General features: G+C 37.0%; 3 protein-coding genes, 1 long non-coding RNA gene and 2 pseudogenes across 7 annotated transcripts; all 6 read left to right on the top strand.

The window, feature by feature from the left end:
- The first annotated feature begins 2,074 nt into the window (after positions 1-2,074).
- On the top strand, positions 2,075-3,862 carry LOC147928133 (uncharacterized). The gene is made up of 7 exons (XR_015580944.1): positions 2,075-2,214; positions 2,502-2,593; positions 2,760-2,850; positions 2,941-3,030; positions 3,143-3,192; positions 3,262-3,320; positions 3,612-3,862. It is a non-coding gene; the product is annotated as an uncharacterized LOC147928133 (long non-coding RNA).
- Positions 3,863-5,702: 1,840 nt separating this feature from the next.
- Positions 5,703-7,867, top strand: LOC104743592 (GDSL esterase/lipase At1g28590-like). Its single transcript, XM_019236260.2, has 5 exons — positions 5,703-6,146; positions 6,368-6,583; positions 6,767-6,915; positions 7,032-7,308; positions 7,391-7,867. The coding sequence occupies exons 1-5, from the start codon at positions 5,879-5,881 to the stop codon at positions 7,660-7,662; spliced, it is 1,182 nt and encodes a 393-aa protein (XP_019091805.2). The 5' UTR covers positions 5,703-5,878; the 3' UTR covers positions 7,663-7,867.
- Positions 7,868-9,459: 1,592 nt separating this feature from the next.
- LOC147928132 (uncharacterized) lies at positions 9,460-10,117 on the top strand (annotated as a pseudogene).
- A 6,317-nt stretch (positions 10,118-16,434) lies between these two features.
- LOC147928131 (GDSL esterase/lipase At1g28580-like) lies at positions 16,435-18,074 on the top strand. The gene is made up of 3 exons (XM_087486417.1): positions 16,435-16,778; positions 17,089-17,304; positions 17,633-18,074. Exons 1-3 carry the CDS (start codon positions 16,517-16,519, stop codon positions 17,950-17,952), a joined length of 798 nt encoding a protein of 265 aa, XP_087342543.1. The 5' UTR covers positions 16,435-16,516; the 3' UTR covers positions 17,953-18,074.
- A 4,775-nt stretch (positions 18,075-22,849) lies between these two features.
- LOC104743590 (GDSL esterase/lipase At1g28580 pseudogene) lies at positions 22,850-24,017 on the top strand (annotated as a pseudogene). Its single transcript, XR_015580788.1, has 3 exons — positions 22,850-23,239; positions 23,311-23,587; positions 23,669-24,017. The product of XR_015580788.1 is annotated as a GDSL esterase/lipase At1g28580 pseudogene (transcript).
- A 1,073-nt stretch (positions 24,018-25,090) lies between these two features.
- On the top strand, positions 25,091-27,367 carry LOC104741471 (GDSL esterase/lipase At1g28580-like). Of its 3 annotated transcripts, none has more exons than XM_010462356.3 (5): positions 25,091-25,645; positions 25,866-26,081; positions 26,394-26,533; positions 26,606-26,882; positions 26,965-27,367. In XM_010462356.3, the coding sequence occupies exons 1-5, from the start codon at positions 25,375-25,377 to the stop codon at positions 27,243-27,245; spliced, it is 1,185 nt and encodes a 394-aa protein (XP_010460658.2). In that variant the 5' UTR covers positions 25,091-25,374; the 3' UTR covers positions 27,246-27,367. The 3 variants fall into 3 exon arrangements, with proteins under 3 accessions (XP_010460658.2, XP_010460657.2, XP_087342002.1); XM_010462355.3 differs by having other exon boundaries at positions 26,385-26,533; XM_087485876.1 differs by having other exon boundaries at positions 26,385-26,882.
- The last annotated feature ends 242 nt before the right edge of the window (positions 27,368-27,609 follow it).

Genomic DNA, 27,609 nt, shown 5'->3' with positions numbered 1-27,609 from the left:
GGTAATTGGATTAGCAACGTTACAAATCAGCAAAGAAGTGTGTGGAGCATGCAAACTTGGGAAACAAGGAAGAGATGCGTTTCCAATGGAGTCTCAAACAAGAACGAGGGAGAAACTTGAGATTGTTCACACTGACGTGTGCGGACCGATGCAAACCGTTTCACTTGATGGAAGGCGGTACTTCTTACTGTTCGTAGATGATTATACTTACATGTGTTGGGTATATTTTCTAAAGAACAAGTCTGAAGTCTTCTCAATGTTTCAAAAGTTTAAAGCATTAGTGGAGACACAAGCGGGATGTCAAATTAAAAAGCTACGATCTGATAGAGGTGGAGAATTTACTTCAACTGAATTCAATAAATTTTGTCAAGACTGTGGAATGGAGAGATAAGTAACAGTACCATATTCACCTCAGCAAAACGGTGTTGCAGAACGTAAAAACGATCACTTGTGGAGATGGGGAGAATCATGATTACAGATCAAGGTTTACCACATAAACTGTGGGCAGAGGCGATGTACACGTCGGCGTATTTGCAAAATCGTTAACCAACAAAAGCCATTGAAGCAAGTATCACACCGATTGAAAAATGGAGTGGGCATAAACCAGCAGTTGGATAGTTGAAGATTTTTGGAAGTCTATGCTTTGTTCATGTACCCGATGAAAAACGAAGCAAATTAGACGGGCAGGCCAAACGTGGAATTTTTATTGGTTATAGCAACCAATCAAAAGGGTAAAGAATTTTCATTTTAAAAAATGAAAAGGTGGAGATAACTAGAGACGTGCATTTTGAAGAAGGAAAAAATGGGATTAGGATAGACATGAAGAAGGGAAAAGGAATTTTGTCTCTCCCCTAACTAATTAAGTGTCACGTACGCCATGCACGGAGCAAGTTCAAGACATTTCCATTCCAATTCATTTTCAACAAAATGATGGTGGTAACGATGAAGAAGAAGGAGAGATTTCTGAGCCAGCAAAAAGATACAAGTCAGTGAATGAGATTTGAGTGGATATATCGTATCAAGACGAATGCATATGGAAAACCCATCAAGTATAAGGCAAGGTTAGTTGCAAGGGGTTTCTCTCAACAATATGGTGTTGATTATCTTGAAACGTTTGCACCGGTCTCAAGACATGACACAATTCGTGCCATTCTCGCTCTTGCGGCACAAATGAAGTGGAAGCTCTATCAAATGGACGTGCAGTCGGCATTTTTTAACGGAAATCTTAAAGAGGAGATCTATGTTTCACAACCACCTGGAATTGTAGTTGAAGGGGAAGAAGATAAAGTTCTACGGTTGCGGAAAGCATTATATAGCTTGAACAATGGATTATCTGACACAAAGAATTATTTGATGAACAATTGATATAAGTTGGTCATAAAAATTGAGAGAAGGATATTGATAAATGAGAATACCATGTATCTTTTTTCAACTAGAAAATTATAAACTTTTGTAGTCTCCCTTAGTTTACTCTGATTAGTGATTAATAACTTTGAGCTCCTATTTCAATTCATCTCACGTTCCATTCTTTTACTCCAAAGATTAGTCAGTCACTCTCTCTCTCTCTCAATTCAAATGATTACCATCCAAAAAATTATCTTATTGTAATCGTTACATTTATTATAACATTCAATATCACACTACAAGAAATATCCACATTGATAGCACAAGACAATAGCTCATTTTTTGTAACTGCTATGAAAGATAACTTTTTTTTTTATTACTCTATAATAGCACTCAAACAACACTATAACAAAAAATCATGAAGCGGGAAGTTAAAATTACTTGTTCCGCCAATATTTGGGGAAAATTTTCACTTAAGCGTCGTATGTAAACAAGTCCATAGAAAAAAAAAAAAACTTACCTTTAAAAATTAAAACATTAAACATATCTCAAAAGAAAAAAAATTAGAAACTCTCCTTCCTCAAGGGTTTCATCTGCGAGACCGTCGTTGTCTCCATCTACGACATTAGTTGTTGGAGATTCAGTAAAGTCTAATCCAATGTCTCTCGACTCTCTCCCGACCCAAATTGGTTTCTTTTTCTGAGATTAGTGCCCAATCTCTTGCCAAGGCGAAGAATCTGGCCCTTCTCCCAACAGATCTGAATTTAGAGGATGCAGCTTTGGTTTCTCCGGAAAAATCTCTCACTACTGCGAAAACCACAGAAGTGGAGGACCCAGAATCCGGCAAGCGTAGAGGAAAATTGGTCGAAGGTACTCTCTCTCTCTCTTTCTCTCTCTGACTTGAGACTCTGTTTATCACTGAACCAACTCATCCATATTGATTTATATCAATTCCACCACCATCGTCACAAAGAGGCTCTCTAAGTCTCTATCGGTAATCTCATCTTCTTCTGCTCATCTCTAAGATTTTAGGGGTTTCTGCAACATTTGTGTTGATTCACTCTCAGATTTTAGGGGTTTCTGCAACATTTGTGTTGATTCACTTCTCTTCTCGCTGTATGAATCCGTACTGATCTGGGTTTTCTTGTTAATCCAAGTAAATTCGTGAAATTTGTGTTGGAATTTTGAGCTCAGAGTGGATGGTCGTGGCCTTTATGATTACCACAAGCTATACTATCAAGTTTGGCAAGTTAGTTCTTACTCTTTTCTCCTATGTTGTTTAGCTTGAAAGCTTCGATTTTTGTGAGATGTATGAATTTAGTTTTGGGTCTCTTCAGTTTATTACTTTTGATTTCTCTGGTTTTTGTAATATTGTGAACTGATGGCAGATTTATATATGTGTGAGTTTTTAATAGGGAATATGGTCTCTATTTTCACGGAATTTTCTCCAATGGCTAATCCCTCGTTTGAGCTTGGCCGCATTATAGATCTTGCTCTAACTCTAAGGTAAACTTCTCTTTTGGATTGATGATGTTATAAACAAAAACTTTTGGATGTTGTGTCTGGATTGATGTGTCTTTGTGTTGGTGGTTATAGAGAAAGTCGTGCAGTAGATACAGTCATACAGAGTCGCTCTCTGTTCTAGCCGGAAAACTGGTCTGGTCTGTTCGCATTGGACAATGGAGGGTAGGTTTAATTGGCTGCATTTCTTCTTCATGTGTAGGTTCTTGTTGTAACAATGATCTTTTATGTGAATTTTGTTGCTCACTCTCTAATATGAACTTGGTTTTTTTTTCAGAAGCCCAAGTTGTTGTAACACAAACTCGTTAAGAAGAAACCTGCAGAGAAGTAATACTTGTTAATTGTGATCTATCTGCATTTCCTTGCTGTGTATTGACAACAGTCGGATATATCTAGACTTGAAGCCAAAGCATAACTCCAGCAGAAGGATAGGGAAATTGCAGCTCAAGTTTCAGGTAAGATGCTTTTCTCTTAGACTTTTTGTTGACCAGGTTTGTAAACACTTTGAATATATTTTCCTGTTTTTCATTTCTCTTGTTTAATCCTTTGTGCGTCCTACGACTTCACCAACTGTACAAAAAATAAGATGTTTACCATTGCTTGTGAACCGATTCAACTTTTGACTCTTTTTTTGTTTTGGTTACAATTACAATTTAGGGTTTATTTATCTCTCGGTGATTGGTATGTGCTTATAGGGTTAATGGCAGATTGTGGCTTCTCATGATTCTTTTGTTTCATATGAGCAGATGCATATGGAGAGGATAACATGGAACATATCTTTTTCATATATTCAAAGTGAACTAGTGGCTGTTCATTGGATTGTTTCAAGGCAAAGTGAGCAGAAGAAAGGTTTGGATGGGTTACATGTACATGTAAAGTTTGTCTTTGTTCTTTGTAATGTTAGTTTTATTTTATTTAAGACTTGGTGACACTTGATGTTATGTAAGACTTATTTTGGTTAATGTAATATTATTTTATGAAATTTAAAAATATAAAATCTAATTTAATAAATTTTGAAAGAAAAAAAAGATATTACCATATTATATAAAATAGCACTAACTCCTAACATAGCGTGTAAAATGACTTATAATATTAGTTTAAAATTTTAGAAAAGCCCCATAACAGAGCATTTTGGTACTGCTATGGTAGAAGACTTTATCATAGCATACATATCTGGCGCTATTGTATGTGTGGTACCTATGATAACAGTGGCCTAACATAGCGTTTGTAAAAGAGCTATGAATTACATATTATAGCGTTTCTTTCGGGCTAACAATGTACATATTTGTTGTAGTGTCAACAACTAATTGAAGTCATGATGATGTTAATGGTTGAAACAATAATTTATGGTACAGTTTCAATCATTAGTCATTATTATTGTTATTCTTAGTGGCAATGATATTTGGTTTTGATAACGATTAGAGATTCTTTGGTTATATCAAGAAGAGTAAGAAAACATTCAATAGGTCTTGCTGCCTCAGCTCCGAGACTAGCTAAGAACAAGAAATCAGTAGACAGAGATTATTCATTGATGAAATTTTCTACAACCTGGTCTAAAACTTTGAGCCAAGAGAGATAATGAGAAAAAATATACATGTACTTAACAGCTTGTTCTGGATCTTTGCATTGTATTGTGTTGTTGTTTAAGAGAGAGTGGTTCAAATGTTACTACCTAAATCATGTAGTATCTTTAGAGAGATGACTAGGCTTGCAATTAGCCCGTCTACAAATTGGTTCTATGCATGGTCAATTATGCAGATTAAAAATGACCAGACTTGCAATTAGCCAGTCTAGGTTTAAAGCAAAGCATGTCCAATCCTCCCACTGTTGTAAAAAAAAAAAGTGTCCAAGTGTCAATGAGTAAACCCAAAAAAGAAGGGGAATTGGCACCAACAACCAAAAAAAAACTAAAATTAACTAACTAACTACTCTAACTATATACCTACTATATTCTCTGTATAATATACAATATATACCAATTTTCCCCTACTATATATACTTCTACCACTACAAATCACATCCCCTCCTACCACCATTACATCACCTCTGGCCGCCGTACCACCACCGGATCACCACCCCACCGCCGGAGCACTGCTAGAACATCGCCGAACCATCATCGGACCATCGCCGGACATTGCTGGACCACCGCTAGAGAACCGCCAGAACACCGCCGGAATACCGCCGAACCATCGCCAGACCATCGCCGGACCACCGCTATACCATTGCCGGAGAATTGCCGGACCACCGCCGGAGGTAATTTACCTTGATCCTACTTTTCTAATTTTTTAAAATATATGGCTATATTTTTTGTTGGTTTTTTTTAGGTTATTCACCTAATTCACCCAAAAAAGAACCATAAAAAAAGTGTCCAGCTAATGTGAGTATAATTGGATTCAAATTAATTAGATTCATCATAAAAAAAATATATAAGATAAAAATGTTTGGTAGCTATAAAAAAAAGACATGTTGTTTAAATAGACATAAAAATTTGTCAAAGACACAACTATTAATTAGAATGAAAAGTTTGATTAAAAAATAGTAATCAAAACATGGTGAAAAAAAAGAAAAAAAAATGAACAATTGGAGCTTTCTAAAAGAACAGACGTTACACAACCGTAAGAGGTATTTTAAAATTATTAAAAATAAAATAAAAATTTCAAGAAGTTACAAGAAAAAGATGGCAAAACATTTTTCACATTGTTATTATTGTATACATTTAAAATGAATATACATTCAATATTTTCATTCCAAATTTTAGTCTACCAAACTAAATAAAAAAATACTAATGAAACTATAATTGTTTATACAAAATGGGGGAAGGGTATAACGTTTCTTTCAAAGTGGCTTCAAAGTCGCAACCACTACATCAAATATGAACAAATAGACAAACATGGCCACGGCAAGAGAAACCCTTTTCTAGTCACTCTATACCTAACAATTCCATTATTTTGTCTCCGAGCGTATAGAAAAGAGAAGGAGAGCGCAACCTTCGAGCCTCTCACGTACATGACGCATGGCATGTCCAGATTCTCCTCTGTTGATGAAGCTCGTGAGCTTCATTATATTAGCTTTCTTAGTCACTAATTTGAACTCGCAAACGCAATGCAAAAATTTCAGATCGATCATTAGTTTTGGAGATTCGATTGCTGATACCGAAAACTTGCTCAGTCTCTCGGATCCTAACGACCTTCCTGGTTCTGCGTTTCCGCCGTACGGAGAATCCTTTCTCAACCACCCAACGGGCCGTTTCTCCGACGGCCGCCTCATCATTGATTTCATTGGTACGTTAATTTACTTTAAGGTGTGAGTGAGTGTTTATGAAGTTGAAAACCAAAAATATCTATTTATTACTCTGGATGATCTTGCTTGAATAGCTAGTCTGATATTGTATAAAACCTAAAATCATCTAAATACAGCCATCAAGTGTGGTTAAGCCTCCTTATTGGTTTCTCAACTTACAGCTGTCTCATGGTTCTTTTTTTTTCTATGGTTCTGTTCACAGCTGAATTCTTGGATTTACCGCTTGTGGCTCCTTTTTATGGATCTCAACATGCAAGTTTTGAGAAAGGAGTTAATTTCGCAGTGGCTGGAGCAACGGCACTGGAACCTTCCTTTCTTGAGAGGAGAGGAATTCATTCTTCTACCACCAACTTCAGTTTAGGCGTTCAGCTTAGGAGCTTCAAGGAGAGTTTGCATTGCTTACGTGTCTCTCCTTCAGGTGCCAAAATATCGACTTTTTGTATTCTGTATTTGTTTTTTCATGTTTTATGTTATTAGAATATATCAATCAAAACATGTTATCCTTATGCTCATATATTACAATAGAGTAATTATTTTGTATTTGTAAAGACTTGAGCCATAACTTGTAATGCTTGATGCTGTCGTTTTGTTTTGTTTTTAGATTGTATAGATATGATTGAAAATGCTCTGATTCTCATGGGAGAGATTGGAGGAAATGATTATAATTTCGCACTCTTCCAACGCAAAGCCATTGAGGAAGTGAAAGAGCTTGTCCCGCGTGTGATCGCTACTATTTCTTCTGCAACAACGGTATAGACATTCTTGATCACCCTGTTCCGGGAAACAGAGTAAAACATATTTGTATCTGCACTGAATTAGTTTGTTAAAATAATGTTTTACATGTTACTTCTGAATGTTGAATCCAGGAGTTGGTCCGTATGGGAGGAAGAACATTCCTAGTTCCTGGAAATTTCCCGCTCGGATGCTCAGCAGCCTATTTGACATTATATCAAACATCAAACAAGGAAAAGTATGATCCTCTAACGGGATGTTTGACATGGCTGAACGATTTTGGAAAATACCATAGCGAGCAACTTCAGACAGAACTCGACAGACTCAAGAACTTGTACCCTAATGTAAACATCATATATGCTGATTATTACAACGCTTTGTTGTGCCTTTACCAAGAACCAACCAAATTCGGTTAGCCTTCTCAATTCTTCCACTGAATCAACACAACCAAGTCAATGATTAGATTCACTAACCGAGTTTATAATTCAATCAGGGTTTATAAAAAGACCCTTGCCCGCTTGTTGCGGTTTAGGAGAGTTGTACAACTTCAACTTTACCAAAAAATGTGGGAGTCTAGGAGTTGAATCATGTAATGATCCTTCAAAGTATGTGAATTGGGATGGCATTCATATGACTGAGGCTGCATACAGATGGATATCTGAGGGCTTACTCAATGGACCTTATGCGATTCCTCCATTCAATTGGTCTTGCCTTAACTCCAAGATTAAGAAAAAGAAATCATTAGATACTCTTGACTTATTATGAATAGGTGATACACGCTTGTCTGAAAGTTTGAGAGACGAGAGAATGAGAAACATGTCTGTTCTTAATTAAGCGTTTGTGTTAGATCATGATGTATTGTATTATTTAATTGTTTGTTTGGGAGAAAGTGGTTAAGTGTTAGTATAGCTAAATCATGTTATATTTTTAGAGAGATGGAAAGTGAAATTATTGGGGTGTTCTATGTTCACATTTCTCAACCATTTCGGTTCTAAAGAGGGTAACGTGGCTTCAGTAGTAAGGTGATGTGGCACTTGTGAAACTGACGTGCCATGTTTATAGAAGTTTTTTGTTCTTGCTGTGGACACTCTCACAAGCCCCAAAATATTTTATTTTATAAACAGTAGATGTATAAGCACATAAAGAATCATATTATAAAGCACCAGAACGACAAGAGATATATATACTACTACCTAGTACATCCAATAATTGACCTCTTTATCATTATTAAATTGTCCTCTTTAGCTATTTTGACAAATTAATTTACCAAAGGGACGGAGACCAACCTCCGACCTCTCCCAATGGCTTCTCCTGATCCTGATTCTCCTCTCTTGATGAAGCTCATCATCTTCTTCTTTTTATCTACTTTTATGGTCACTTACGTGAGCTCGGAGACACAGTGCCGGGAATTCAAATCGATCATCAGTTTCGGAGATTCGCTTGCAGACACTGGAAACTTGCTTGGCCTCTCCGATCCTAACGAACTTCCTCACGTGGCGTTTCCACCGTATGGAGAGACCTTCTTCCACCATCCCACTGGTCGTTTCTCAAACGGTCGCCTCATTATAGACTTCATCGGTATGTTTTATTGTGTCCTTTGACTTTACTTAAGATGTGTAAGCAAGTGTTGTTGAGAGTTAAACTTGATTTTTAATCAAAATTAATTAAATCTAAGTTTTAGAGTTTTTTCTAGAAATATCAATATCTCTACCTTTTTAACAAATATTTAGAAATTCTAGAAAAATATATTACCTTTTTAAACATAAAAATTTAGATATTTAATTAGAATTATCTAGATAATTATATTATTATAGTCTAGATATTGTGATAAAATAATCTAGAATAAAAATTAAAATATTCTAGATATTTTGTAATATAGAAGCTATAAATACTTTCTTATATTCTTGATGTTGTGAAATTGTTCCAAGTTAAAATTAAAGTAATAAAAGTTTTATTTTCTAAACTACTCTTTTATTCAAAACACTTTGTCCATTATTTCTAAAAGAATCTATTTTCCAACAAAGTAGTATCAGAGCAGTGAGAATGAAAAAAAGAATGATATGTGGGAGTTAGCTTCACTTCCAAATGGACACAATGCGATCGGTGTGAAATGGGTGTACAAAACAAAGAAAAATTTGAAAAGGGAAGTTGAAAGATACAAGATAAGATTGGTGGCTAAAAGATATAGCCAAAGACCCGGAATCGATTATGATGAAGTGTTTGCTCTTGTTGCTCGTCTTGAAACTGTTCGACTAATTATTTCCTCTTTAAACATAAAAATTTTGATATTTAATTAGAATTATCTTAAATAATTATATTATTATAGTCTAGATATTGTGATAGAATAATTTAGATTAAGGATTAAAATATTTTAAATATTTTGTAATATGGAGGCTATAAATACCTTTTTCTACTTTCATTTGTAATTAAGATGTTGTGAAGTTGTTCCAAGTTAAAAGCAAAATAATAAAAGTTTTATTTTCTAAACTACTCTCTTAAATACTCAAAACACTTTTTCCTTCACTTCTAAAAAAATTTATTTTCCAACAAAATGATATCAGAGCTTGAAGATCCTAAAAATGGCAAGTAATGGTGTTCCCTTCTAAGTCTCGGTGCTCAGAAAGAACAACTATGACAATTGGAGTTTACGAATGATTGTTATCCTAGGAGCACATGACTTGTGGGAGATAGTCGAGAAAGGTTACATTGAACCAGAGAATGAAGGTAGTCTCTCTCAAACCCAAAAGGATAGTTTGAGAGACTCAAGAAAGAGAGACAAAAAGGCTCCCTGTCTAATCTATCAAGGATTAGATGAGACACATTTGAGAAGGTTGTTGGAGCTACGTCAGCCAAAGAAGCATGGGAGAAGTTTCGAACATCTTACAAAGGTGCTGATCAAGTCAAGAAGGTGTGTCTTCAAACTCTAAGAGGAGAATTTGAAGCTTTATAAATAAAGGAAGGTGAACTCGTCTCATATTATTTTTCAAGAGTTTTGGTGGTTACTAATAATCTCAAAAGAAACGGCGAGAAGCTAGATGATGTAAGAATTATGGAGAAAGTTCTTAGATCATTAGACTCAAAATTTGAGCATATTGTTACCGTTATTGAAGAGACAAAAGATTTGGAAGCCATGACAATGGAGCAACTTCTTGGGTCATTACAAGCTTATGAAGAGAAGAAGAAGAAAGAAGACATTGTTGAACAAGTACTAAAAATGTAAATTAAAACATTAAAGAATATATTGGGCAAAGTTATCAAAGAAGAGGTGGTGTTCAAGTATGAGGACGAGGCCGTGGATATGGAAATGGAAATGGACGTGGTTGGAGGCCATATGAAGACAACACAAGTCAAAGAGGAGAAAGCTCATCAAGAGGTCGTGGGAGAGGAAGCTCCAATTCAAGGTACAATAAATCAAGTGTAAAATGCTATAATTGTGGAAAGTTTGGACATTACGCTTCAGAATGTAAAGCTCCTAGTAATAAAAGAGTCGAGGAGAAGGCCAACTATGTTGAAGAAAAAATTCAAGAAGAAGACATGTTATTAATGGCTAATTACAAGAAGGATGAACGAGAAGAAAATAATAAATGGTACCTCGATAGTGGTGCAAGCAATCACATGTGTGGGAGAAAAAACATGTTCGTGGAGCTTGATGAGTCGGTGAAAGGAAACGTCGCTTTAGGAGATGAATCGAAGATGGAGGTACAAGGAAAAGGAAACATTCTCATTCGATTGAAGAATGGAGATCATCAATTTATTTCCAAAGTTTACTATATTCCAACCATGAAAACAAACATCTTGAGTCTTGGACAATTCTTAGAGAAAGGTTATGATATTCGATTAAAAGATAATAACTTTTCTATAAGAGACTAAACAAGTAATCTCATTACTAAAGTGCCGATGTCTAAAAATAGAATGTTTGTTCTTAACATTCAAAATGACATCGCACAATGTCTCAAGATGTGCTACAAAGAGGAGTCTTGGCTTTGGCATCTTCGATATGGACATATAAATTTTAGAGTTTTGTAGTTACTTTCGAAGAAAGAAATGGTGAGGGGCTACTTTGGATCAATCATCCAAATTAGGTGTGTGAAGGATGTCTACTTGGAAAACAATTCAAAATGAGTTTTCCAAAGGAATAAAGCACAAGAGTTCAAAAGCCATTAGAGTTAATACACACGGATGTGTGCGGTCCAATCAAGCCAAAATCACTTGGTAAAAGTAACTACTTCCTTCTCTTTATTGATGATTTTTCAAGAAAAACATTGGTTTATTTCTTGAAAGAAAAATCCGAGGTGTTCGAGAACTTTAAAAAATTTAAAGCACATGTTGAGAAGGAAAGTGGTCTTGTGATCAAAACTATGAGATCTGACCGTGGAGGAGAGTTCACATCCAAGGAGTTTCATAAGTATTGTGAAGATAATGGCATTCGAAGACAACTAACGGTGCCTAGATCACCTCAACAAAATGGAGTAGCAGAAAGGAAAAATAGAACAATTCTTGAGATGGCGAGGAGCATGATTAAGAGTAAAAGACTACCAAAGAAGCTATGGGCGGAAGCTGTCGTGTGTGCGATGTATTTATTAAACCGATCTCCAACAAGAAGTGTCTCGGGTAAGACACCACAAGAAGCTTGGAGCGGAAGAAAGTCCGGTGTTTTTCATTTAAGAGTCTTTGGAAGCATAGCTCATGCTCATGTACCAGATGAGAAGCAAAGCAAACTAGATGACAAATGTGAGAAGTACATCTTCATTGGTTATGACAACAACTCGAAAGGCTACAAGCTTTACAATCCTGATACGAGGAAGACAATTATAAGTCGAAATGTCGTATTCGACGAAGAAGGAGAATCGGATTGGAAGTCAAATGATGAAGATTATAACTTCTTTTCACACTTTGAAGAAGATGATCCAGAGCCACCAAGAGAAGAGCCTACTACACCACCAACTTCACCAAAGAGTTCTCAAGAAGAAGAAAGTTCTAGCGAAAGAACTCCACGCTTTAGAAGTCTACAAGAGCTTTACGAGGTAACCGAGAATCAAGACAACCTTACCTTATTTTGTTTATTTGCGGAGTGTGAGCCCTTGAACTTCCAAGAAGCTATTGAAAGAAAGACTTGGAGAAATTCCATGGATGAAGAGATAAAGGCTATACAAAAAAATGATACATGGGAGTTAGCTTCACTTCCAAATGGACACAATGCGATCGGTGTGAAGTGGGTGTACAAAACAAAGAAAAATTTGAAAGGGGAAATTGAAAGATACAAGGCAAGATTGGTGGCTAAAGGATATAGCCAAAGACCCGGAATCGACTACAATGAAGTGTTTGCTCCTACTGCTAGTCTAATTATTTCATTGGCGGCTCAAAATAAGTGGAAGATACATCAAATGGATGTCAAGTCAGCCTTCTTAAATGGAGACCTTGAAGAAGAAGTTTACATTGAGCAACCTCAAGGCTACATAGTTAAAGGAGAAGAAGACAAAGTTTTGAGGTTAAAGAAGGCACTTTATGGGTTAAAACAAGCCCCGAGAGCTTGGAATACACGAATCGACAAGTATTTCAACAAGAGAGACTTCATCAAGTGTCCATATGAGCATGCACTTTATATCAAAATACAAAATGGCGATATATTGATTGTGTGCTTGTATGTAGATGACTTGATGTCTTACTACCTTGGAATCGAAGTAAGACAAGAAGAAAATGGAATTTTCATTACTCAAGAAGGATATGCTAAGGAGGTACTTAAAAAGTTTAAGATGGAAGACTCAAACCCGGTGAGCACACCAATGGAATGTGGAATCAAGTTATCAAAGATCGAGGAAGGAGAATGAGTGGATCCAACACTATTTAAAAGCTTAGTTGGAAGCTTACGATACTTAACATGCACAAGATCCGATATCTTATATGCGGTTGGAGTTGTTAGTCGCTACATGGAACATCCAACAACAACTCATTTTAAGGCGGCAAAGAGGATTATTCGCTATATCAAAGGTACCATGAACTTTGGTTTGCACTATTCTATTTCAAATGATTATAAGCTTGTTGGATATAGTGATAGCGATCGGAGTGGAGACGTAGATGATTGAAAAAGCACAAGTGGTTTTGTGTTCTACATTGGAGATACGGCTTTCACGTGGATGTCGAAGAAGCAACCAATTGTCACGCTTTCCACTTGTGAAGCGGAGTATGTGGCGGCTACTTCATGTGTGTGTCATGCTATTTGGTTAAGAAATCTTCTAAAGGAGTTAAATTTGCCACAAGAAGAGCCAACAAAAGTCTTTGTGGATAACAAGTCAGCAATAGCTTTGGCGAAAAACCCAGTCTTCCATGATCGAAGTAAGCACATTGACACACACTATCATTACATTAGAGAGTGTGTTAACAAGAAAGATGTGCAATTGGAGTATGTGAAGACAAATGATCAAGTAGCTGATATTTTCACCAAGCCTCTCAAACGTGAAAACTTTATCAAGATGAGAAGCTTACTTGGAGTGGCAAAATCAAGTTTAAGAGGGGGTGTTGAGAGTGAAACTTGATTTTTAATCAAGATTAATTAAATCAAGTTCTAGAGTTTTCTCTAGAAATATTAAGATCTCCACCTCCTTAAAAAATATCTAGAAGTTCTAGAAAAATGTATCACCTCTTTAAACTTAAAAATCTAGATATTTAATTAGAATTATCTAGATAATTATATTATTATAGTCTATATATTGTGATAGAATAATCTAGATTAAGGATTAAATTATTCTAGATATTTTGTAATATGGAGGCTATAAATACCTCCTCCTACTCTCATTTGTAACTAAGATGTTGTGAAGTTGTTCCAAGTTAAAATCAAAGTAATAAAAGTTTTATTTTCTAAACTACTCTCTCAAATACTCAAAACACTTTCTCCATCACTTCTAAAAAAATTTACTTTCCAACAAGTGTGTAGGAGAAGGTTAAACCAAAAGAGTTATTAATTTTTTTCGTACGTTTTCTTGATGTTCTTGCTTGAGTAGCAAGTTTGATAATTGTATAAAACCTAAAACTCATCTAGATACAAACAGAACCATTAAGTTTGGTTATTGGTTCTTCAACTTACAGTTCTCTCATGCTCTTCTTTTCTTTGGTTCTGTTAACAGCTGAATTCTTGGGTTTACCGCTTGTGCCTCCGTTTTATGGATCTCAAAAGGCAAACTTTGAGAAGGGTGTTAACTTTGCGGTAGGAGGAGCAACAGCACTGGAACGTTCTTTTCTTGAAGAGAGAGGAATTCATTTTCCTTACACCAACGTTAGTCTAGGCGTTCAGCTTACTAGCTTCAAAGAGAGTTTGCCTAACTTATGTGGCTCTCCTTCAGGTTGGGACGATTAATTCTTTTAGTTTCTGTATTTGGTGTTTCCTATTTTATATATATGGTTAGAAATAGTAAGTCTGATATCTTACCGTTCCCATTGTAAATCAGAATAGTACTCATCAGCTTTCGTTTAGACGTTGAGAGTCACAAATAGTAAAAAAAAAAAGAGAAAAAAGATTCGCTCTGTTTTGGTTTATGCTTAGATATCCTACCTGGCCTGTAGTCTGTAGAGGTTCAACTCCATGATGTAATGAATCAAGCTGACTTGTAGAACAATGGCTTACAATTTAAACTTGTTTTAGACTGCAGAGATATGATAGAAAATGCTTTGATTCTCATGGGAGAAATTGGAGGGAATGACTATAATTACGCATTCTTCGTGAACAAAAGCACTGAAGAGACCAATGAGCTGGTTCCACTAGTTATCAGAACTATTTCTTCCGCAATCACGGTAAATATTACTCTTATTTCTAATTATCTCATTAAATTCTTGATCTGCTTCTTAGGAACAATGACTGACTGAATATTTGATAACACAGGAGTTGATTAGTATGGGGGGAAGAACATTTCTAGTGCCCGGAGGTTTTCCAACCGGATGCTCGGTGGTCTATTTGACATTATATCAAAAATCAAACGTGGACGAATATGATCCTTTGACAGGATGTTTGACATGGCTGAACAAGTATGGGGAAAACCACGGAGAGCAGCTTCGAGTGGAACTCAACAGACTCCAGAAGTTGTACCCTCATGTCAACATCATATACGCTGACTACTACAACGCTCTCTTGCGGATTTACCAAGATCCAGCCAAATTCGGTTAGCCTTCTTGATCCTTTTACTGAACCTTCGCAAACAAGTACATTGGTCAATTTGATAACCGAGTTAATTATGCAATCAGGATTCATGAAAAGACCCTTGTCCGCGTGTTGCGGCGTAGGAGGACCTTACAACTTTACCGCAGGTAAGAAATGTGGGACTGATGTAGTTGACAGTTGTAATGATCCTTCAAAGTATGTGGCTTGGGACGGTGTTCATCTGACTGAGGCCGCATACAGATTGATGGCTGAGGGTATACTAAACGGACCCTATGCAGTTCCTCCTTTCGATTGGTCTTGCCTCAGCTCGGAAATTAAGGACAATGGAAAACTGACACGCACAATTATTTGATGAACAACGTGTATAAGTTGGTCAAAAATTTGAGAGAAGGATACTTATAATACCATGTATGTTTTTTGGCTTGTCTTGGATCGTGTCCATGCATTTGTATTTGACAACTTGTAATGTTGCTGTGTTAGATAAACTAGCAGTCTACCGCCGAATTTTATTTCTGAACTATATATATAGATTTCAATTGTTTTTACTTCCGCTTAAGATCAAAAGAGTACTTCATGCTCTTGCTTGAGTAGCAAGTTTGATTATATAGAACCTAAAATAATCTAAGATACAAAACCACCAAGTCTGGATCTCAAAAAGCAAACACGTTTTCTTTGATTCTGTTCACAGCTGAATTCTTGAAGAGAGATGAATTGACTTTCCTTACACCAGTGTTAGTCTAAGCGTTCAGCTTAGAGATCTCACCTGGCTTGTAGAGGTTCAACTCCAAGATGCAATGAATCAAGCTGACTTGTAGAACAATGGATTAGATTGTAAACTTGTTTTAGACTGCACTAATATGATGCACTTGTTTTAGACTGCACACATACGCGACCAACTGTTAGCCATTGCGCTTACTGGGAGATCCCCGATACGACGAGGGGCTACAAGTTTGGGTTGGCTCAAGAGTTTAATTTCTCTCGCTCTGATTGTCTTTAAAAACTTCTTTGAACAACGATGCACTTGATGTAACAAAGCAATTTTTCATTTGAATATAATTTAACATTTTATTCAAAAAGAAAAAAAAAAAAATATATATATATATATATATATATGATGGAAAATGCTTTAATTCTCATGGGAGAAATTGGAGTGAATGACCATTTTTACCTATTATTCTTCGTTGGCAAAAGCATTGAAGAGATCAAGAATTGTCAAAATTCGGTTTTCCTAGTATTTCTTTCATAATTGTCTTAGTGTTAAGACAAGTTTGGTTATGTTTATTTTGGCTTTGTTTTGTCATCTCTGTATTGACTTTTTGATGTTATTAAAAAAACCCCAGTTCACAGAAAAAGAAGTCTTTCTCTGTATTTTCTGATTTAAAATAAATCAAAACTAAATTAGCTTTTAGAATTCGAGAATTTTTTTTGTGCTTTGACGAAACCCGGAGAAGTTGATCCGGAGCTCTCGCAATGGCGTCTCCTCTCTTGATGAAGCTCCTCGTATTCATCTGTTTATCTGCTTTTACTGTCACTTACGTGAGCTCAAAAACACAGTGCCAGGAATTCAAATCGATCATCAGTTTTGGAGATTCCAATGCCGACACTGGAAACTTGCTTGGCCTCTCAGATCCTAACAATCTCCCTCACTTTGCGTTTCCACCGTATGGAGAGACCTTCTTCCACCATCCCACCGGTCGTTTCTCAAACGGCCGTGTCATTATCGATTTCATCGGTACAGTTTATTGTGCCCGTTGACTTTATTTAAGGTGTGATGAAGTGTGTATTGTGTATAGGAAGATGAAACCAGAAGAGTTATTAATTTTCTTCAGCCCTTTCTTTTTGTTAACGTTTTCTTGATGCTCTTGCTTGAGTAGTAAGTTTGGTTGTATAAAACCTAAAAATCATCTAGATACAGAACCATTAAGTTCATCTAAATGCGGAACCATTAGGTTCATCTAGATACAGAACCATTAAGTTTAGGTTATTGGTTCCGCAACTTAAATCTCCCTCATGCTCTTTTCTATGGTTCTGTACGTTCACAGCTGAATTCTTGGATTTACCGCTTGTGCCTCCTTTTTATGGATCTCAAAATGCAAACTTTAAGAAGGGTGTTAACTTTGCGGTAGCGGGAGCAACAGCACTGGAACGCTCTTTTCTTGAAGGGAGAGGAATTCATTTTCCTTACACCAACATTAGTCTAGGCGTTCAGCTTAGTAGCTTCAAAGAGAGTTTGCCTAAACTATGTGGCTCTCCTTCAGGTTGGGAAAATCAACTCCTTTTAGTTTTAACTCCTTTTAAAACTAGGTGATCTAATGAACTAATTAAACCGGTGGCCTAATCAACCTAACCGTAGTCTTTGTATCAGTTTCCTGTTATATATGGTTAGAAATATTAAATCTGATATATTACCGTTCCCATTGTAAAGTAGAATTAGTACTCATCTGCTTTGGTTTAGTAGAGTCACACAAAAAAATAAGAGAAAAAACATTGGTTGTGTTTTTGTTTATGCTTAGTAATAACATTCGACTGATGCAATGAATCAAGCTCATTTGTAAAATAATGGCTTACTTTGTAAACTTGTTTTAGACTGCAGAGATTTGATAGAAAATGCCTTGATTCACTACAACAAAACAGTCGATTTGCGATGGAAGAATTCATCGCAATTCCCTCGCAAATCGACAGTCGCAAGGGATTTGCGAGACACAACTATTCCTCGCAAATTGCGTCTCGCAAATAAGCTGACATCGCAATTCCCTCGCAAATCCCACGCACATTGCGAGAGACGTTTGTACTCGCAATTGTCAAGCAAATTGCGAGGACTTTTTTCCATCGCAATGTTCGATCCGTCGCAAATTTTGCGACTACTTTGCGACGTCCATCTGCCTAGTACTGTTGGTATTCGCTAATTTGTAGCAATTCTTCATTTTTAATTTTTTTTTCTTTTACCATTTTTATGTTTGATTTTTTTTTTGTGAATAATGTTTTAGATGTTAAAAAAAAATAATAATAAAAAGAACAGAATTGAAAATTCAAAATAGAATAAAACATAGATATTAAAAAACAAAAGTCATGTTTAAGTTTTCTCCCTCACGGGGATATCAGAACAAAGTGAGAAGAGTTCTTAAAAGGATTGAGAGAGAGAGGTCACGTTTCTAGTCCCAGTTTGGCTACCAGCTGCTCCCGTTTCACCTGTGTTGCCCTCTGGGTTGGTGTCTTCCTGGTTGGTGCCTTATGGGTTGGTGCCTTATGGGTTGCTCCCTTGTTGGTTGGTCGGATATCGAAACTTGGCAGCAAACTCAGGATCCTTTTCTGCGAGATAGTCAAAGTATGCATCATAGCTATGCATTCTTTGACTACTTTCATGGATTTGACTTGCCTGGGTTTGGATTTGAGTCGCCTGGGTTTGAATGCATTCCTCAGCGGCAGCAAGCTTCTGAGCTAAGATAACCGGATCATTAGCTGGAGACAAAGGTTGCGGACAGCTACTGGTAGAGGACGTTTCAAACTGCAGAGAACCAACCCCAAAAATTCTGTTTTTCTTCTTCGGAGCAACCTAAAAACAAAACAACAAACGACAAGTTACAAACATACAAAAGAAAACAATGGATCGCATACTAAACAATTGCAAGTTATCACAAACTAAACAATCCCAAGTTATCACAAACTAAACAAGGAAGTTATCACAAACTAAACAATCGCATGTTATCACATACAAAACAATCCTAAGTTATCACATACAAAACAATCCTAAGTTATCATATACAAAACAATCCTAAGATATCACAAAATCATTAACAAGACAATCGATAGCAATATATGATTGGCAACTGAACACACCAGAAGCACTAAAACTAACTTAACCACACAGTTCAACCATTGAGTATTTTTTAAGAAAAAGAACTAAGAACGTGTATCTTACCTCAGTGTAAATTTTGTTTTTGATATGAATGGGCACCCCACCAGAAGCAGAATTCTTTCCATTCTCCCATGTGCAAAGCTCATATTCTAACTCTTGAATCTTGGACGACACCTCATTGAACACGGACTCGGACTTGCCATCCGTAAATGAGCCATCTGGTTTTCGATGAGTGTCTTCTAAGATTCGTAGGAAATCCGGAGTTAACTCCCCAGTGATCTCAGACTTAAAAGAAACAAAAAGAGGTTGATTAGTTAACAAATAAAAGAGTGTCTGAAGGCATAATCTTAAGAAAAAAAACTTAAGGAACTTACATGCTTTCGAGCACGGGCTTTAAACGAAGTTTGGCCTGAACAGTGCTTGTATATTCCAGTGCCATCCAGATCATGATAGCAAGCATTCCGACTGTTGATGCTCTTGATTTCTGATTTTGGATCAAGCCAATACCGAACAAGACCCTCCCATACTTGAGGATCAATCCACCGTGGCTTTGCCTCATTGTTTTTAAGCTTCCACTTTAACTTCCACCTTGACACTTGATCACACATCCTGTCCTTCAACTTGTTTTCAAACTCTTTCCTCACTCTATCGTTTATGCAACGGTCCCAATTGTAAATTTGCTTCCAACAAAAGAAGGGATTAGTCTATATTTAATTAAGGCAAAAAAACATATTGTAAAATAGCAAACAAAGAGATTTCACTGACCGCAAACGTTTCATACCAACGGTCTACCACTTTAGTTGGCGTCTGTATCCAATTGGCATGGGCTCTTTGAAATCTCTTTCAAAGATGCTTCGAACAGTAGCCGCAACACAGGAGTCTTGCTCAAACCTTCAAAATAAATTCAACTTTCAGAATCCATACAAACAGAACTTTGTAATTATATTATCAAATTAAAAACTTAAAAGAAATTTCTTACCACAGAGTTCCTGGAGGTCGGCGCGGATCTAGTTTAGTTAAACTAGATCGACCAGGACTATCGAGTAACTCCTCCAAAGTCAGGTTGTTGAGACGTTGGGACATGACTGTAGACGAGGAAAGCGCGGGTTGAGACGCAGGAATTTCAGGATCTGCCGCAGTGCCACCATGCACGGGAGATGGTGAAGGCGTATTATATGGAGGCATGACAGGCAGGTGCTGCGAGGTTGGACGGCGGCTATTCTGAGAACCGGAGTTTGGGTTGTGAGAACTGGAGGCACCGGAGGTTGGATGGCGACGATTAGAAACAGTGGGAGAGGGATTTGAAGTAGTGGGAGTGGCTAAACCTTGATCCGACAGGAATCTTGTGTAATCGTTGCCTCCAAACATCTAGAAACAAATAAAATGGACATCTAAATTAAAACGAAAGGAAAGATCGAAAGCAAAATGAAATCGAAACAAGAACGAAATCGAAATAAAATTAAATCAAAAGTAGAGAAGAAGAAATCATATGCGAGAAGATTTACCTTTCAGATCTAGAGAGGATAATGGAGAGGACGAGGTCGGAAGAAGAATACCGGAGAGTACGAGGTTGGAAGAAGAACACCAGAGAGGACGAGGTCGGAGGAGAAACACCGGAAGAAGAACACCGGAAGAAGAAGATGGGAAGAAGAATATCGGAAGAAGAAGATCGGAAAAGGATTAGGGTTAGATCGAAAGAGAAAGAGAATTAGCGTTTAGAGTTTGACGGAGAGTGTTTTGGGTTTGAGCAAGCTCAAACCACGATTGGTCTTGTATATATAAACTTTTTAAAGCGTCGCAAAGCCCTAGCAATATTTGCGAGGGATTACCTAGGATACCTCGCAAATCCCTCGCAATAAACTTAAATTGTGAGGGATTAGCTAGGATTCCTCGTAATTCCCTCGCAACATTTGAGTGTCTAGGGTTTACAATTTTGCGAGGGATTAACAAGCACCACTCGCAATTCCCTCGCAATGTTTAAAATTGCGAGGGATTAGCTAGGAACACTCATATTTCCCTCGCAACCTTTGCATGTCTAGGGTTTACGATTTTGTGAGGGAGTAGCTAGGACTCATCGCAAATCCCTCGCAAATCCATCGCAATGTTTAAGTGTTTAGGGTATGCCTCGCAAATCCCTCGCATATAATATTTAGGGTATTGAGTATTGCTAGGGATTAACGACCATTTTGCGAGGATTTCCTCGCAAGTACAACGCAAATCCATCGCAAAACTATAAATATGTTTTATAAAAAAAAACATGAAAATATACAATTGTGCTCATTTGGATTTATTTTCTAAACTATTAGAAATTACATTATCATCATTAGAATCTTCTCCAACGTCTGAACACCTTCATACCACAATTGCTTCAGCTCATGAATCAGAGGCTGTAAGAAGATATCTAGAGATCGCTTTGGATGCTTTGGACCTGGTACCAAAATACTCAAGAACAGAAATTCGCTTTGCATACACATATCTGGAGGAAGATTGTATGGCGTCAATATAACTGGCCATAAAGAATACTGCCTCCCTGACATACCAAATGGACTAAAACCATCTGTACACAACCCAAGATAAACATTCCTACACTCTTGAGCAAAGTCAGGATATACCGATTGAAAATTTTTCCACGCCTTTGCATCAGATGGGTGTGTAATTTCTCCTTCTTCAGTAGAATGTTCTGCATGCCATCTCATTGCCGCTGCAGTCCGTTTTGATTGGTATAGGCATTTCAATCTATCAGCAACAGGCAAGTACCACATACGTTTATATGGCACTCGCGTCCTTCCTTGTGTAGGTTGATATCTCGTCTTCCCGCAAAACCGACATTCCTGCAGCTTAGCATCATCTTTCCAAAAAATCATGCAATAGTCAACGCACACATCAATCATTTTAGATGGTAATCCAAGACTCGCAACCAACTTCTGTATTTCATAGTAGTTCTCAGCCGATACATTATCAGGTGGCAAATACTCTTTAATGAGTCCAACCCAAGAATCCATGCAATTCTCACTTAAGTTATTATCAGCTTTAATTGTCATCATCCTAGATGCCAATGATAACTTAGAATGCCCTTCTCTACATACATCGTAGATAGGTTGATTTGCAGCATCTAACATAGTATAAAAACGTTGTGCATCTACGTTGGGTTCTTCCGTATTATTCTCAGGAAATGCAGCAGTAGTTTCATGAAATGCATCATTAACCATATCATGAAATATATTTTCCTCATTATACCCATAAAAACCAAATTGATCAGATTCTTGATGCCCATAATTACTAGGTTGATCAACAGCATAATTCATACTACTACTTCCAACGTTACTGCTACAACCCTCTCCATGACGAAACCATACATAGTAATTTGGCATAAATCCTCTATTATAAAGATGCTTCTTCACTAGATTAAATTCTAAATAATTATCGTTGAAGCACTTAGGACATGCACAAAAATATTGTACCGTTTTGACGAGCAAAGTCTTGGTTTGTCGCCTGGTACATGAAAGCGCGCAACCCATCACAAAACTCTCTCGTCACATCACTGGTCTCCGGATCTCTGTGATTGTACATCCACCGTCGCAATGTGTATATCTCATGCTGCCCGCCTCCAAACATTATTATATAATTTAAAGTGTTTAGGTTTTTTTTTAGCCTTTTTTTCTTTCACAATATTTTTTTTCGTATTCAAAGTATTTTTGTTGGAAGTGTTTTGTGTTGTGGTTTCCATGGATCATAAACTTGCTATTTATAGGCCTACTAAAAATAGTTGCTATGGATTTGCTAGGGAAATTTGCAAAGGATTTGCGAGGGATATTTTAAAATATTATTTTCTTGCAAGGGATTTGCGAGGCTTTTACTGTTTTGCCGACAAAACAGTTACACTCGGGAAAAACGTGGCTGCCGACATCATCGACCCTTGCAACTCTCTCGCAAATTTGCTACGGAAAATGTCAGCGCTAATCCGTCGCAATATGCGAGAAGTTGCGATGTTTTTGCGAGGATGTTTCGCGGAGTCGCAAATCTGTCGTAAATCCGTCGCAAATTTGCGAGGGATTTCGCCGTCGCAAATTTGCGAGGGATTTCGCCGTCGCAAATTTTGCGAGGGAATTGCAAGTACCCTCGCTAAACTAGCAAACTACTCGCAAATCCGTCGCAAATTTGCGAGGGCATTTTGCCGTCGCAGATTTCCCTTGCAAATCGACTGTTTTCTTGTAGTGATTCTCATGGGAGAAATTGGAGGGACTGACTATAATTACGCATTCTTAGTTGGCAAAAGCATTGAAGAGGTCAAGGAGTTGATTCCCATGGTGATTACTGCTATCTCTTCTTCAATCACGGTAAATTTCTCTTTTTGAATATCTCATCAGATTCTTGGAACACTGACTGACTAAATATTTGATAACAACAGGGGTTAATCGGTATGGGGGGCAGAACATTTCTGGTGCCCGGAGATTTCCCACTCGGATGCTCAGCAATCTATTTGACATCTTATCAAACATCAAACATGGAAGCATATGATCCTTTGACAGGATGTTTGACATGGCTGAACAAGTTTGGAGAAAACCACGACCAGCAGCTTCAAGCAGAACTGAACAGACTCCAGAAGTTGTACCCTCATGTCAACATCATATATGCTGACTACTACAACGCGCTGTTGCGCATTTACCAAGAACCAGCCAAATTCGGTTAGCCTTCTTGATCTTTTTACTGAATCTCCACAAAAAGTACATTGGTCAATTTGCTAACCGAGTTATCTATGCAATCAGGATTCATGAACAGACCCTTGTCCGCTTGTTGTGGCGTAGGAGGACCTTACAATTTTACCTCATTTTGGTAATGTGGGGCTGATGTAGTTGAAGGTTGCAGTGATCCTTCAAAGTATGTGACTTGGGACGGTGTTCATATGACTGAGGCTGCGTACAGCTTGATTTCTGAAGGTATACTAAAGGGACCCTATGCGGTTCCTCCTTTCGATTGGTCTTGCCTCAGCTCGGAAATTAAGGACTGGACCGTCTGAAAAAAGAATTGTTTGATGAACCACTGATATACGTTGGTCAAAATTTTGAGAGAAGGATCCTGGTAATACCATGTATGTTCTTCAGTGCTTGTCTTGGATCATGTTCATGCATTTGTATTAATTTGACAATTTGTATTGTTGCTATGTTAGATAAACTAGGACATATACCACGGAATGATATTAATATCATTCCGCTTTAGATGATCATTTTTAGATGATCATTATCATATCATAAAATAATGGAACTACGTGGCTTGCAATTTGCCAGACTGGCCTTACAGCAAACTCTAATCCTTCCACTGTAAAAAAGTGTCGATGAGTTTAAACACAAACAAGACCATAGAACCGGAACTATAATGTGACCAAAAGTGAACATCGAAATATACTTGCAAATACCAGTTAAGACTTGCTCACTTGTTGGTTATGATCCATGGACATATATGAATCTTATCCCCGTACTTAGAAATTATTTAGAAGAATCTGCAAACATATATTTTGTGGAGGATGGCTAAAATTCACAAGTAGGTTTTGAACGCGATACAAAAAATGCAAAGATTTCTAATTCATAGAAAGTAAATATCCTAGCCCCACCAGGATTTATAAGAAAACAAAAACGCTTATTGAGTCATGACCAATATGTCCTTTCAAACCAATTAGGTTCTGTACTTTCTCCTAAACAAAACATTTTGAAATTTTTCGATCATAATAAAATATGGAAATTTTTTGATCTAGTGGTCATGAATTTAAAGACTTATAATTTACAGAGGTGTTGCACATAGAGCCGTCATTTATGGAATCGACTGTTAAGAGTAAAATTGTCCATCATTGGTCTATCATAAAGTGAAAATTGTTCGCAGGAAATCCAAATATTACGAGGAAAGTGGCACGTTTCTAGACTTGTTTATCAAAAATTATTTTGTAAAAGAACCAAAAAACTGTTTATCAAAAAAAAAAAAATTCTTTAAAACAAAAGAGAATAACAAAAAGGAAAGGAATAGGATTTGTCGCATTCACTTTCACCAGCGTGCTTTTTGTTTCTTTGCCAGGAATATTTTCGTCACGAGAATGCCATTAGTTTATGGTAAAAAAAATTTTTAAAAAGGACCAAGAAGGAATGGTAATTTTGGGAAGTTTCACTTATATATGACTAAACATAAACAATATGAGCTGAGTGATGATGTCAAAACCAAAAAAAAACAACTATTATTGTAGTTGAATTATTTACTATGTTAAGATCAAGTAAATTAATATTAGTAACTATGTATAAGAAATACTGTAGTGTACTATTTTTTTTTTTTTTTTCTTATCAAGCTTATCGACAAAAACATCCACAATCGTTTTAGCACCAACCAAACGTCGGCCACGGATGCTTATGCTCACGGAAAATAACTACAGAGGAGAATTTAAACTATTTTGACAATAAACTATCAATCTCTGGACCTCTCGCAAGTCGCAATGGCGTCTCTCGATTCTCCTCTCTTGATGAAGCTCATCATCTTCTTCTTGTTATCTACTTTTCTTGTCACTAACGTGAGCTCGAAAACACAGTGCCGGGAATTCAAATCGATCATCAGTTTCGGAGATTCAATTGCCGACACTGGAAACTTTCTTGGCCTCTCAGATCCTAACAATCTCCCTCACTTTGCGTTTCCACCGTATGGAGAGACCTTCTTCCACCATCCCACCGGTCGTTTCTCAAACGGCCGTCTCATTATCGATTTCATCGGTACGTTTATTGTGTCCTTTGACTTTACTAAAGGTGTGAGTAAGTGTGTAGGAAAGTGATAAACCAAAAGAGTTCTCGATGCTCTTGCTTGAGTAGCAAGTTTGATTATATAAAACCTAAAATAATCTAGATACAAAACCACTAAATGTTGTTAAGCACCCTTATTGGTGTTCATACTCTTACAGCTCTCTCATTCTCTTTTCTATGGTTCTGTTCACAGCTGAATTCTTGAGTCTACCACTTGTGCCTCCTTTTTATGGATCTCAAAATGCAAACTTTGAGAAGGGTGTTAACTTCGCGGTAGGAGGAGCAACAGCACTAGAACATTCTTTTCTTGAAGAGAGAGGAATTGACTTTTTTAACACCAACGTTAGTCTAGCCGTTCAGCTTAGTAGCTTCAAAGAGAGTTTGCCTAACTTGTGTGGCTCTCCTTCAGGTTGGGAAGATTAACTCTTTTTAATTTTTGTACTTACATGTTTCCTGTTTTATATGGTTAGAAGTATTAAATCTGGATTTCTTACGCTCCCATCGTAAAGCAGAATTGATACTCAGCTCTATGAGAGTTTATGATAGTAAAAAAAAAAAGAGAAATTAAAAAAAAATAAAAAAATAAAAAAAATCACTCGTTCTGTTTTGGGTTTGCTTAGAGATCCTACCTGCCCTGTAAAGGTTCAACTCCAAGATGCAATGAATCAAGCTGACTTGTAGAACAATGGCTTACATTGTAAACTTGTTTTAGACTGCACAGATATGATGGAAAATGCTTTAATTCTCATGGGAGAAATTGGATTGAATGACTATTTTTACCTATTCTTTGTGGGGAAAAGCATTCAAGAGGTCAAGGAGTTGATACCCCTGGTTATAACTACTGTCTCTTCTGCGATCACGGTAAACATTTCTCTTTTTGAATATTTAATCAAATTTTTGGAACAACGACTGACTGAATGTTTGATAGCGCAGGAGTTAATCGGTATGGGTGGGAAAACATTTCTGGTGCCCGGACAGTTCCCTATGGGATGCTTAGTAGCCTATTTGACATTATATCAAACATCAAACATAGAAGAATATGATCCTCTGACAGGATGTTTGACATGGCTGAACAAGTTTGGAGAAAACCACGACTCGCAGCTTCGAGCAGAACTCAACAGAATCCAAAAGTTGTACCCTCATGTGAACATCATATATGCTGACTACTACAACGCGTTGTTGCGCTTTTATCAAGAACCAGCCAAATTCGGTTAGACTTCTTGATCCTATTATTGAACCTACGCAAACAAGTACATTGGTCAATTTGCTAACAGATTTAATTATGCAATCAGGATTCATGGACAGACCCTTGTGTGCTTGCTGCGGCGTAGGAGGACCTTACAACTATACCTCAGTTTCGCAATGTGGGACTGATGTAGTTGAAGGTTGTAGTGATCCTTCAAAGTATGTTGCTTGGGACGGTGTTCATATGACTGAGGCTGCGTACAGATTGATGTCCGAGGGTATACTAAAGGGACCCTATGCAGTTCCTCCTTTCGATTGGTCTTGCCTCAGTTCGGAAATTAAGGACAAGGGATCATCTAACACAAAGAATTATTTGTTGAACAATTGATATAAGTTGGTCATAAAAATTGTGAGAAGGATATTGATAATACCATGTATGGTTGGTTTTTCAACCAGAAAAATTCTTAACTTATGTAGTCTCCCTAAGTCCAAAAGTAGCTTTTTAGTAAACCTTGTTTACTCTGATTACTCACTTTTACCTCCTGGTATCTTTTAATTCATCTCACGTTCCTCTCTTTTACTCCAATGATTAACAGTCACACCCTTAATTCCCGTACTTAATTAAACCCAAAATATGTACTAAATTAATGTTGCAAGTGTAAATTAATCGTTACATTTATCAGAACATTCAATATCAACAACTAACTATAAGTCGTGTGTGGTTGAAAGATTCATGGTACAATTTAAATTCA

Source organism: Camelina sativa, chromosome 14 (genome assembly GCF_030686135.1).
Source record: "Camelina sativa cultivar CO46 ecotype springtype chromosome 14, ASM3068613v1".
NCBI classification, from domain to species: Eukaryota; Viridiplantae; Streptophyta; class Magnoliopsida; order Brassicales; family Brassicaceae; genus Camelina; species Camelina sativa.
Note: the sequence above shows the minus strand (reverse complement) of the source record. Positions and strands in the feature narration are given on the sequence as shown.

Bases quoted from the DNA above. Each gene is read 5' to 3' on its own strand.
- LOC104743592 (XM_019236260.2), top strand. From the start codon at position 5,879: ATGGCATGTCCAGATTCTCCTCTGTTGATGAAGCTCGTGAGCTTCATT. The intron at 6,147-6,367 runs GTACGTTAATTT...TTCTGTTCACAG, and splicing joins CCTCATCATTGATTTCATTG to CTGAATTCTTGGATTTACCG. The intron at 6,916-7,031 runs GTATAGACATTC...TGTTGAATCCAG, and splicing joins CTATTTCTTCTGCAACAACG to GAGTTGGTCCGTATGGGAGG.
- LOC147928131 (XM_087486417.1), top strand. From the start codon at position 16,517: ATGGCGTCTCCTCTCTTGATGAAGCTCCTCGTATTCATCTGTTTATCT. The intron at 16,779-17,088 runs GTACAGTTTATT...GTACGTTCACAG, and splicing joins TGTCATTATCGATTTCATCG to CTGAATTCTTGGATTTACCG. The intron at 17,305-17,632 runs GTTGGGAAAATC...AACTTGTTTTAG, and splicing joins ACTATGTGGCTCTCCTTCAG to ACTGCAGAGATTTGATAGAA.
- LOC104741471 (XM_087485876.1), top strand. From the start codon at position 25,375: ATGGCGTCTCTCGATTCTCCTCTCTTGATGAAGCTCATCATCTTCTTC. The intron at 25,646-25,865 runs GTACGTTTATTG...TTCTGTTCACAG, and splicing joins TCTCATTATCGATTTCATCG to CTGAATTCTTGAGTCTACCA. The intron at 26,883-26,964 runs GTTAGACTTCTT...TTATGCAATCAG, and splicing joins TCAAGAACCAGCCAAATTCG to GATTCATGGACAGACCCTTG.